Source organism: Pezoporus occidentalis, unplaced genomic scaffold, assembly GCF_034315485.1.
Source record: "Pezoporus occidentalis ecotype Australia unplaced genomic scaffold, CSIRO_AGI_Poc_V1 ctg76, whole genome shotgun sequence".
Classification (NCBI taxonomy): domain Eukaryota; kingdom Metazoa; phylum Chordata; class Aves; order Psittaciformes; family Psittacidae; genus Pezoporus; species Pezoporus occidentalis.
In genome coordinates, this window is record NW_026916115.1 from 3,005,801 (window position 1) to 3,017,886 (window position 12,086).

A 12,086-nucleotide genomic window follows, 5' to 3' on the forward strand; every position below is an offset into this window, starting at 1 on the left:
GGTATTGCTCATGGTGGTTATCTTTTGCGGATGTGATGACTCCATTAATGCATGTCCTGGCAAAAAGATTGGTTTGACATGCACGTGGCTGTCACAAATTACAAACCTACAGAGGTAAGCAACTTCATGACTTGCTTAGGTGTTTAATATGTTGAATATATTGGCTGTTTTACAGGCAACACGAAAGGAAGAGAATTGATTCTTTAGAGGCTTAAAAACAAGTTACTTAGCTGTGTTCCCAGGGAAGCAGTGCTAGAGTGCCTTAATAAGCAAGTCACTGTTTGTTCGATGACAGATCTGGTGCTAATTTTGCTGCTGTCTGCTCCTGTTTGCATCTCACAGTTGTGGGTGAAAGCAGCAGAGCAGTGATTAGCTTAGACCCTGCTGAAAAAAATTCCACAGTGGCTTCTGAAGATCAAGGAGTGAGAGTACATTACCCTCTGGCATTTTTATTTTATTTAGCAGGTAAAACTGTTCATTCAACCAGAGTTCATTTACAGTGGTACCCCAGCAGACTGCAGCAGCTGGATAAATCACTAGTCACTCACAGTGCAAACAGGAATTATTCAAACCTGTATCATCTGTACTCAGGAGTTCAAGTCTTGCAGTATACACTACATACCTGCCAGTCCCTCTCCCTTGCTTCCAAAATCCTACCAGGTATCATGGTCCCTGGTTTAGTCCCCAAAGGATATTTGTATTTGCTTTCCCCTGGTGGGTTTTGATTTTAATGTTATTAATCAGAAGCTGAGCAGTTCACAGGATTAGACGTTTTTAGTCACTAAATTAATGGAAATTGAAGTATATGCTTCCTTTCGAGGCTATACTTTCTTTTCAGGAGCTTTGAGTTGGAGGATCATTGATGAGATAATATCAGAAGTCTTAACTAATCCCCTAATGATTGTACCAGGGTGATTAAATCTATCTATAACAATTAGCCCAGTCCACCACAAAGCTACTTTTACCTTATAAGTGGGGTTTTGTCCTGAAAACTGTTTTTCTCCCTTTGTTTCAAAGCTGGTGGCTGTGCAAAGTCACAAACCCTGTGGCAGCGTGCAACCCTGTTGGGGCTGGGTTGAGCTACCTTTCTGCTCCCTTTGGAGCAGGGCATATTCTAGTCACTGAGCCTATTAAAAAGGCATGTGTTAAGTGATAGGATAATTGCAGCAAGTTTGGGGATAGATAGCAGAGGGAGAAATTTTAAAATGTGTCTGAGAAAAGATAGCTGTCTTTAGGGGAGACAGTTCATGGTGGGAGGTTCAACAGCATACACTGTCACTGCTGGTGCAAGGACACATGTGGGACACCAGTCTGGGAGCAGTCGTTCAACTTCAGCACCCCCAAGGCTGTTGTCAGCACTCCAGCCCTTAAATGCTTAAGGTTTATTGGCATAATGTTGTTTTCCCCCAGTCTGAGCAATTTTGGTTTGGGAGGGTGCATCTGCACTTGCTGGTCACATCAGGAGTGTGGTCTGAAGAGCAGAGTTTTTGCCTGGGGGTTCCCTGACTAATGCAGGAGACCATTAATTTGCAGACAACTAGGATATCTCCAAATGCAACATCATCAGTTGGCAGGAGGTAAATAGATGCTGCCTTTCTGCATGAAGCAGGACTGGAGCCCTCTATGTTTATCTTCCCTTCCAAACTGCATTTATCTGCTATTGCTCTCTAATCTTCTCTCTTTTATTTCACTTGTTTGAAACCTCCTGGCTGTGGGAGACGTTGCGTGGCCACAGAGACAAAGAGGGTTTGTCATGATGATAAGTCGATGTAGTTAGGGTGCTGGAGACCTTTGTCCGTATGCTGCCAAAAGATTAATATAATTATTGTTATTATTATTAGCCCACTTCTCAAGGAGACTGTGAGGGTTTATGTTTGTAAATTACTGTGGAGATTTAAAGCTCTGCAGAAGCACTGAGGATTATGGCTTTCTAATTCTTCTAGGAACTTTTATAAAGACTTTCAGCCTCGAAAGCATCTTTGAATTGGGAAGAGTTAAGTCCCTTTGAAATTAGATACACTTCTAGTGTGTAAGATATAAAAAACTGCTGCTCTCTGCTGCTGCTTCCAAAACCGGGGGGGAAGTCTGCACTGGCAGACTGTGATAGTGCCTCTTCTTTTATTCCAGGAGTCCAACGTGCTGATTGCTGCTAACAGCCAGGGTACAATTAAGGTAAGTTATTTCATGCATCTCCTCTTTAAATACTTGAATCTGTTGTTAGTAAAGAGCAAGGTCAGAAAAATTGTGTGACCAGGAGAAACCATTAGAGGAGGGCATCTCAGCTGTAAAAGTCTGTAATTTAAATGATGTATTTGCCTGTGGCATGTGGTGGAGCAAGCAGACAGTGCGCAAGCAAGGAAACCCAGTTAAAGCAAGGTGTAGAAAAGCTGCTGGCAGGCATCCAGCACCTGCCATGATCCTGCTGCTCCTTGGGGTCCTGGTAGCATGGGGAGTCTGACACAAGCATCCCTGCAGGCTCAGGCTGTTTCTCGGGCAGTGCAGGCTGTGCATTTAACTCACCAGTTGGTGTTAACCAGAGCCCATCCTCTGACTGCTGCTGCCAGTGTGGAGTGCAGCGGAGCTGAAAGGTGAGCTCCTGATGTGCAGCCAGCTGGAGCAGTGTCTGAAATGAGGAGGAATGCTCCCTCACTTTGCTTACTCCTGGTGCCCAGACTGGCTATAACAGACAGCAGCTGCCAGCACAGGGTTTTGTGAAAGCAACAGACCTCCCTGTGCCAGCATTTTGCCAGGTTTTCAGCATGTGAATTAAAAGTCTTCCTGAGTGCCTAATCAATGTATTTCTATCCATCCATGAAATGTCAAGTAATATGGAAGAGACCTTGCCCTTCTTTACGTGCCTATCAGACATCCAGATAAAATCAGTGCCCAAACCCAGGCTGGTGCTGATCCTCTGGAGAACCTCAGGTCTAATACTATCCCAGCAGCCTTGACCTCCACCATGCATTTTGGGCTTGGTGGTTAGTGCCATAAGCTTGTAGCTCAGAGCCCTGCCAGCTTTCTGTAGCTGCTTATGGAGCAGTTTACATGCTGTTTGCGAAGTTACATGCTGGATTGAAGCTGAGGTCCTCATCCTGATTTCCCCTCACATCTCTGTGACAGTAGCAGCTTTCTGGAGCCAGACCAGAGTTGCTGGTCTGAACATTACTGGGAAAAGTCAACATGAAGAAAGAGGCCGAAATGGGGAGAGCCCCAAGTGGTCTGTGTTTGACTGCATGTCATCTATATATATTTATATACTTTTTTTAGCTTATTTTTAGGCTACGAGTGGCCTGGTTAATCCTGCTGTTGCAACATGTGATGCTGTAGCCTCTTGTTCATATGCAATTTATTTAGCAGGCTTTGAAATTGGCTGCTTATTACTTTGGTCACTTCCTTCTTAGTAAAATGGACAAAATGCACAGATGCTTTTGATGTCTCAAAGTGAATCCAGCAGCAGCAGGAGAATGATTAGAGAGGAGACGTTCTGCTCATTCATTTTACTTGCTAATGAGAGAAGGTGGACAGAAAACTGGAAACAGACAGGGCTGTCAGATCCCTGGTATTTCCATTTGCCTTTGGCAGCACACAGAGGGAGGTGGAATGGTCCAGTTGCAGTCTGGGGGTAGATTGCCATGACAGGCAGTACCCATGAGCTAAAGCTCTAAAGCTTTCCCCAGGAAAACCAAACCAGGTTAATACCTTCTGTGACAGCCCTCCCAGTCACTTTTCTTCTGCTGTCTCTAGCCCATTCCTTCAGAGGCTGCTGCACCACCTTAGTGTGGACAAGGGAAACGTGAGCACAGAGGACTGGATGATCAGATATTTTGTTGTCTATTATAAAACTTCCAATAGCTGGTTGGTTGGGATGAGTGGAAATGAGGCAACTGTGGATGGTTTTGCTTCATGTCATAATTTATCCTAGTGCAAGCAGACACCAAATTGGGATTCTTGCCAAGTGCTTATCTGATTTGTGTGTTATTATTGCATGCTGGTGAATAGAGTAAGGGATGGAAACAGAAGGGTCAGTCTTGTCATGGAGATCTATGTGCTGATGAGGAAGATAATGAATGTCATCAATTCCTATGCTAAATGTCTCTTTTTCCCTACTAATCAGGTACTGGAGCTGGTATGAAGGGGTTTCTCTCAAGGGATGAGGTGCTTGGTCCTGCTACAGTATTCATCTGGGATCCTCTGCAGGACAAGTACTTGATGTTCCTCCGCAAAACCATCATGTTTGGGTTTTTTTCCATTTATGGACTGCTTAGGACATTCTGAGACACTGGAAACACCAGTGACCTGTCTGCCATCAACATTAACTCCACAGACTTTGCTGCTGGTGGTGGTGGTATGGTTGTCTAATTTTTATGATAGGAAAACAAATTCTTTTAAATAAAAACTAAAAGGAATAATAAAATTTATTGAGCCACAAGCTAAAGCTGAAGATTCTCTCTTGTTGCATATGGGAACAGATTTACATGGGAAGGGAGCTTACAGAACCACACAGGGCTGTCCTGAGTTGCACATTCTCCAGTTACTTTCATCTGGACTGTTCTTCATCCCTCTGGAAAAAAAAGAAAGTCTCTAAGCCTTACCTGGACATGCAAGCAATTCACTTTGAGATCCCATAATAATATGGTTTGTTTGTTCCTTTGATTTATTAATTATTTTTTTAGATGTATTAAATGTTGAGAAACGTCACCCAGATTGACACCCCTGAAGACTCAAGTCCTCTGGTCATCAAGGAGAGAAGAGCAGCTCTCCCCCTTTCTTCTCTCCATATGCACCTGCTTTGACCCAAAGGGGCAGCTCCAAAAGAGAGGAGTTGTCCTTTCACATCCATGTAAGCCTGCACATCTCTGCTGCCTCTCACCAGCAGTGTACTGAGATGAGGTGACCTGCAGTTGCCTGGGACTTGAACTGACCTCACCAAGACGTGGTATAACAATCTCCCTCCCACTGACCTGGCTGTGTTTGACTATCTCAGCTAGAGGAGGAAGCTTCTAGATACAGTTACCAAAGCCTGCACCACTTAATTGCTCGTGTGGTCTGGTTGTGTTTGCCCCTCTCTGCACACCGTGGAAGCCAAGTGTTTCGAATGTTATAATAAGAGAGGGAATGGAGTTGTTTTGTAATGTGTTTCAGAGCCATGATATAAGTAGCCTTATTTTTAATGGTCATGCATAAACTTAATTGTACATATGGAGGGGAATAAACCATGATGCTGAGTCGATGTTGCTTTGTCGGCAGGATTGGTGGGGGACGGGTAAGAAGGTGCAGACAGTCTTTGCGAGTAGCAGTCATGCTGAGCTGTCAGGATTGCTGCCAGAACTCTTTAAGCTTGAAAGTGGAATTGGTGGGCGTAGCATCTTTTCCTAGCTGTGGGTGGTAAAGGTGCAATGTAGATAGTGATACCTGTGGGAAGCATTTTGGTTTGCAAACAGAATCTCTGTGTTCATTCATTACAGTATGTGTCTCCCTCATACCTCCGAGACTGGGGTTGCTGCAGGGACTTCACTCTCCATGTCAGCAAAGCAAGGCCCTGCTGCACTCTTGGTCCACCCATCAAGGAGCTGTAAATGATGGCATGTGAAAGGTGTCTCATGTCCTCTAGGTGTTAAAAGCCTGATTATGATCTTCCCAGGAGGATTGTGTGGTCTTCTCACATCCTTTGGTCACAGCTGAAAGAAAAATAAGGATGTTCTTGGGGATATGAACAGAGTAAGGATGATTCCTTACAGCAAAACTAGGTTCTGTTCTGATTGCCGGTTTCTAGTGGGGCTGTAGGGGATACACATGTTCCTTCAAAGCTAGAAGGGTGTGAAACACACCAAAATTGCTGCTGGCTTCTGGAGAGTCTTGTCCACTGACAGTAAACGTGATGCTCAGCTCCAAGGGGTGTGGATGGCCCCAGATGCTGTGTGCTGGTTTCTATTATGCCGGTGAGTGTAACGAGCGAAGGAGGGAAGAGAGAAGACTGCACACTAGCTTGTGTCCTTCTGTAAGGTGCTACCTGATGGTCTCCATTCTGTTAATCACTGAAGTCACTGTGGCAGAAGGAGACAAAATTGGTTCCTTCTGCCTGATGGCAGCTGTCTGACACGTCCTGCTGAGCACTAGCTTGATTGCCATTTAGCTGCATTTTCAGAGGATTTGGTGCTGCATGACTGCTGGGCATCCTTCCCAGCCAGGCAGCTTTGAAGGCTGGGCTGGTGCAAGGAGCAGTGGTCGTCACTCATGCAGCTTCCTCTGGTTCCATGTGTGGGTTCCTCTCAGCCTCTGGCTTCTTTATCAATGCTTACTAATTTATTTTGCAATCAGCCACTGCTGCTTATAGCTGCTGTTGTACCACAGCTCCGTGCTACACAACCACTGCTTGGCAGGTGACCTCATTCATTCTCTTCCCCTACTTGAAGGTCCTCCGTGTTTCAAATTGAAATCACTCTGACAAAGCTGCAACCTTAAAAGAAGAACTAAAAAACAGCTATTTTGCATGCTGTAAGGTTACTCTGTGAATTAAGCAGGGAAGAAGAGTTTAACATCAGCTGCCTTTATTTTTTCCATTTTCATTCTGTTTCAATCAAGATAAAATGCAAATCTAGTGTCTGGCCCTAATTAGAAACACAGCAGCTCATAAACACAAGGGGGGTTTAGGCATTTTTTTTGTCTTGGTCTCTTTGTCACAAGTGGTACACTCCTAATTTTAATCTCCTTAATTTTCTTTCCTTCAGGTAATTCTTTGCAGTTGGCATATGAAGTTGCATATAATTACTTAGTGTAATGGGGGGGGGGGGGGGGGGGGGTTTAATAGCATTTGGCCAATAACTTTTTTTAATTAGTTGCTTCCTCAACAAATGATTTTCATCCTGTTTTTAGAGTCAGAGAATGATTGAGTTTGGGAAGGACCTCTGGAGGTCTCTGTGCCAACCCCCTGCCCAGAGCAGGGCTTGACTCAAAGTTATATGGGGTTGCTCCAGGGCTTGAAGATGTTCACAACTGAACAAGTTGTGAGCAAGGGATGGAGATTCTTAAGTCCTTCTGGAAAACCTGTTCCAGCACTCAACAGCTCTCCTTGCAAAAATCAGTTGCAGGTGGTGGGCCCTTAGAGTCTTTATTCTCATTTTCTTCTTTTGAAAGAATGGGTTACAAAGCCCTTGGCTGGAAGCTGCTCCAGAATGGATTTGTCTCCAGTGCTTGTCCCCCTGTGAGAAGTGTTGGGTGAGTTGTTTTTTTCTTTGAGAAAGGGAATTTAAATCCCTGCCTGGCCAGACAGCCTCTTTAATTAATTTTCAAGCATTTAGTAGAAGAGTAGGAGGAACATGCCTCATTGCTAAAAAGAAGTTCAGTGCTGGAGGGAATCGAAAATGATGGTCAAGGGAAAATTTAAATTAATATCAATATATCAGGGCTCTTCAGCAGTTAAGTGTGGATGGCTGCTAATGCCAGCGTTTGACCTGAGTGGTGGAGTCTTGTTTGTTTAGGGTAATTTGTTTAACTATAGAAGGTCATAATGACAGTGGATAATTGGAAGGGCAAATCTAACTCCTTCCTTGCTCAATAGTCCTCTTCCCTTTCTTGCTGCATTTTGGAGGCCAGAAATACCCAGCAGAGACCTGGAGCTGTCTGGGGGTGAAGTAAAGCATTCACTGCAGCATTCGCCTTGAAGAAACGATCTCCTGTGTTAGCAGCATCCATGCGTGCAGGCAGTGGTGTTAACCTCAGCGTCCTGGCTGGCATCCAGCTGAGGTAATTGCATCCTGCCTCCTGCCAGTCCCCACCACTGCCTGCAAAGAGATTTTGTGAGGCCAACCTTACAAGATCCTCCTCTCTTGCTTTCCAGGAGGGGTTTCCCTTACCCTTGGCAGTGCAGAGGCCATGTGCTGCACTTGTCATGGGTGTAGAGTTCTTGTGGAGCATCTGTAGGAGGTCAGAAACTGTCACCTGCTTTAAATGTTGAGGAACTAAGGGGTTTGGCTGTAAGGGAGATGTAACTGAGACATAGGAAGCAGTGAATTATAGCAGTGTCTGTGGCATGAAGACCAGAGCCCGTATCTTCAATCTTCTGGAGAGGCACTGGTAGCCCTAGTCTCTGCAACCTTCTAAGAATCATCATGGTATAGTTTGCTTTCGGTTTGCTTTCAGAGTGAGCTGCAAATGGGTTCCTGAGGCAAGGATCTACTCATCCTTACCTCTGTACAACTACAAGGCCATATTTGGGTATTCTTAAATGTCTTCATAAATGAATTTAAATGGTTGATTGGACTAAAGCAAGACTTCTTCCTCTGCTCCACATGTTAACCAGCCATTTCAGTTGAGAAGATCTTGCCAAAATTTTAAATCTTTTCAGCTTATCTTTTGTATCTTAAATCTGTCTCTCGCCAATGGCTGGCCATCATTACTCAGCAGGGGGGAAATGAGAATTCATCCTCTTAACATCAAGCAACAGGAAAAAATATTTGGAATGGGAAAAGGTGAGGGATTTTTACATCTTTTAAAAATAAACTAAGAGAAAGAAAACCAGTTATGAAACTTCCTTGGCTGATCTGCAGTGCAAGGGGATAAGGTGGTTCCTGTTCTTCTAAGACCTCAGGATTTCACAGGGCTCCCTGCTTCATGAACCTTTCAGGTGAAGGAGGGCTCTGCGTACCTATCGTAGCCTCTTTTAATCCAGTAGCAAGTGTGTGCAACATGCCTGCTACCATCAGCAGGCTGCAGTGCAAAATAGCTCATCGGGGAGTGAGAGGGGAAAAAAAAACAGTCTCATGTGTGACAGTGGCTTGCACAAAGCCTCTGATCCATGCAGTGGCAAAGGCAGAGAGAGGCACAGGTTCATTTCTTTTCCAGTTTTGCCTTCTCTTAAAGGTGCTGCTGTCTCCCTTGTCTGTTTGGAGCAGTGTATTAACCTAAATGCTCTTGTTTGACTCCCAAACGTGGCAGTAAGGAGCAATGGAACTGGCTTTCACTTGGACACCTGCATGAGTAGTGGAGGGGTGTGGGCTCCATCAGCATCTCTAAAGCTGTTGTGTTCCCTGAAATCCTTCAGCACCTCCACTGCTCCAAGCACTGGGGAGCGCGCTGTCACTTGGTCTCTGAAAAATCCTGAAATTCAGGCAGCAATGGAAAATAATTTTGAGACTTTTGGGAAGGTGGGGGGGAGGTTGAAAAGAATTAAAGGCCATCCTTAGGAGGTGTGAGTAATAGCATGTGACAGCTGAAACCAAGCCAGCAGTGCGAGTCAACGCAAACCAGCAAGCTCTGATGTGCCCTTCCAGCCCTGCCGGCCTTCCCGTTGCCTCTCACTGTGCCAGAAGCTTTGCCAGGCAGGGAGAGCAGCCTCAGAGGGATTTAATTCAGAATTTAAATGTGTTCATTTAAAGGTTAACTCATCATAATTCCCTCAGCATCATGATCCTCGCGGAGGGGGATGGCAGTCACCATGGGGCTTCAGGGAGCCACAAGCAGTGCTGGGCTCTGACAGATGGAGCCGTGGAGATGCGAAAGCACTGGATCATCCCATATATCTCCTTCTCTGGACCCCACAGTGAGGATGGTGATTGCTGGAGGATGAGCACCTCGTGCTGCAGGTGTAACCCCATCCCATTGCCTGTCCCTCCACCCATGAGATGTGCAAGATTGGGTAGGGAAAACACTCGGCGGCTCTGATTTGTCCCTAGAGGCCTTATTTAAACAACAACAACTTTGTCTTGATTACGGTGCTTAATCTGACTTGTCAAAATCCCCATGAAATGATTTAGGTGTTTTGAGGTGGAAAATATGCTTCTTTCATCCTCCTGTTCCTGAGCAGGAGCTGGTCTGAAGCCACTAGCCCTGACCTGCAGCTTCTGTCCTGTCACTGGTGTCCCAGGTCAGAGGTACATGTACAAGCCCTGGTGCCCCCCCAGCCCAGTGCCAGGGCTCAGCTACCTGTGTATAGGGTTGTTTTACAGAGAGTTGGGTTTACAATTTTTTAATTGTTATTAAAACAATTATTAAGAGCTGGCAGCTTATTCCCCAGTCCCGTGGTGGACAAAACACACCCTGGAGCTGGCATTGATCTGTGGAGCGCAGAGCAACCCATGACTTTATGGGGCAGAGGAGGGGTTGAGGGGAAGCAAAGCAGGGCTGACCTCTCAAAGTCATAAGAGCATCACGCTTGAGCTGGCACCAGACGGGTGCCCAAGCTGGGGTGAAATGGGCCAAAGCCAGCAGACCGCAACAGCACTGCCCCCGGCACAGCCCAGCCCGAGCAAGCGGTGGGATGGATACATGTCCCAGGAGGGGGGCACATGGGGCAGCTGTACCCAGGGCTGGTGGGAAGGCACGGCTGCATCCCAATGCCCTCCCAGGCTCCCCAGCTCTGCACAGAGGAGGAGAGCTAAGCTCTTTAAATGTGATGAGAAATGATAGGTTTACATTGCTGGCGAAGGGAAGAGCTGGGAGCGCTACATCTGTTTTGTGTAATCTTAAGGAGCAGCTTATGTCTGGATGTTAGTGAGAAGATATCCCTGTGCATTCCAGCTCACCCAGAGCAAGGTGGAGGAGAGGGCAGCATCGATTACAACCTGTGGCCCCCCTCTTTTCTCCTGTTCTTTATCTTTCCCATAGGAGATTAATGGGATCTCTTTGTCTTTTAACATGACTGTACCTTATGAATTCTCTGTCTCACCCTCATCCTTTAAATTATCCACATAATAAAATATGTATTCAGTGATTTCAGGTCATAATTTGATCTGCTTAGGGAAGAAAAGGAATGATGGAGAAGGGTTGCCGGCATGCTCAGCTCTCTTTCATTTATCTTTGTTTATCATCTTTTTTTCCTAATAACCTGTGTGCAGCCAAGTGATGGAAATGCCAATACACTTGTGCCAGTTCCTTGCAAAACAGTTGCCCCCTAGCACCCTCAGCTTGGCAGGACCATGCAGGCTGCCCCAGCCCCAGTCTGTTAGCAATGGCAATGTTCAGATGGTCAAAGGGAGCCATACTTGTAATTCCTGCCTTACTCTTGCTGCCTCTGGGCCCAGTTTTACCCTGCTATGAAATAGGCATGAATTTGCCCCCATGCAAACTCCAGGTATGTGGTGCTCCTACAGAAAAGCAGCCCTGCACAAGTGAGCTAAAGGGGGGCACATGAAGTACCTGGGATGTGCCCAACCTGCTGGTAAAGGTAGGAAGACATGGCCTTATCCCAAGGTAGAGACAAGGGTTAAAGATCTTTCTTTTGTCTTGTCTGTAGGGCTGCTGTACAGGAATGGAGCTGCCAGGGTTTCATCTTAATGCCAGATTTGAAGTCTGAATGTGGGGTTTGATTACTTTAATACACTTACGTAACATCTAAAAGCCTTGTGCTTGGTAATACTGGTGTAAAGAGCGTTTTGCATTCTAAAAAAACCCAGGAATCTGTAATGCCCTGATGTCACTGGGGGCTGCTGCAAGTCCCACTGGACCTGTGAAGCTGCCTTTGCCCCATGGACCTAGAAGGAGAAAGGAGAGGTAGTGCAGCACCATGCAACCAGCAAGGGCATGTCCCCAGCACAGTGTGTCATGGGGCACCCCCAAGGCACCACCTTCTCATGGGGGAAAGGAGACAGTTTTTGGGGGGATGGCCTCTTGGGCACAGGGGGAAGGGGATTCTTCCCACTTGGCTGCCCCGTGTGAGTGATTGTGCCCAGAGTGTATTGCACTTCTTTGTAACAGAAGTCAGGGTTTAGAATCCTTGGACTGACATCCCCTGGGTGCCTGTTTTCCCTGTGGCTGTTTATGTAGCTATCCATCTGGAAGTGTGCAAAGCTTCTCCTTGAAGGGAGGCAAAGCCAAGGGTTTCAGTGGCACTGGATGGTGGGTCAGTGCTGCCATCTTGGAGGCAGGGGACTTGGGAGAACGATTCCAGACAGGAGGTGTTAGGGGGCTTCACTGCTTGCACAGATGCTCTGAGCGCCTAGAGGCTGTTTGCCAGTTACCTTTGCTTTTAAGGGCTATTTATTCTCGTAATGGGGATGCTCTCTGCACGGCTGGTGCCTCTGACAGATGAGAAAGCAAGGGCTCATCATGACAATGAAGGTTTAACGATGATAAAGTGTTAGCACTGTCAT

At 46.1% G+C, this 12,086-nt stretch overlaps 1 protein-coding gene across 4 annotated transcripts in view; it reads left to right on the plus strand.

Moving 5' to 3' along the window:
- Window positions 1–5,225, plus strand: part of COP1 (COP1 E3 ubiquitin ligase) — a 135,041-nt gene extending 129,816 nt beyond the window's left edge. For all 4 annotated transcript variants that reach the window (XM_062602221.1, XM_062602222.1, XM_062602223.1 and 1 more), the window contains 2 exons: window positions 2,128–2,172; window positions 4,115–5,225. In XM_062602221.1, the coding sequence (XP_062458205.1) occupies window positions 2,128–2,172; window positions 4,115–4,132 (63 nt within the window). In that variant the 3' untranslated portion in view covers window positions 4,133–5,225. The remainder of the gene's footprint in view (window positions 1–2,127; window positions 2,173–4,114) is intronic.
- The last annotated feature ends 6,861 nt before the right edge of the window (window positions 5,226–12,086 follow it).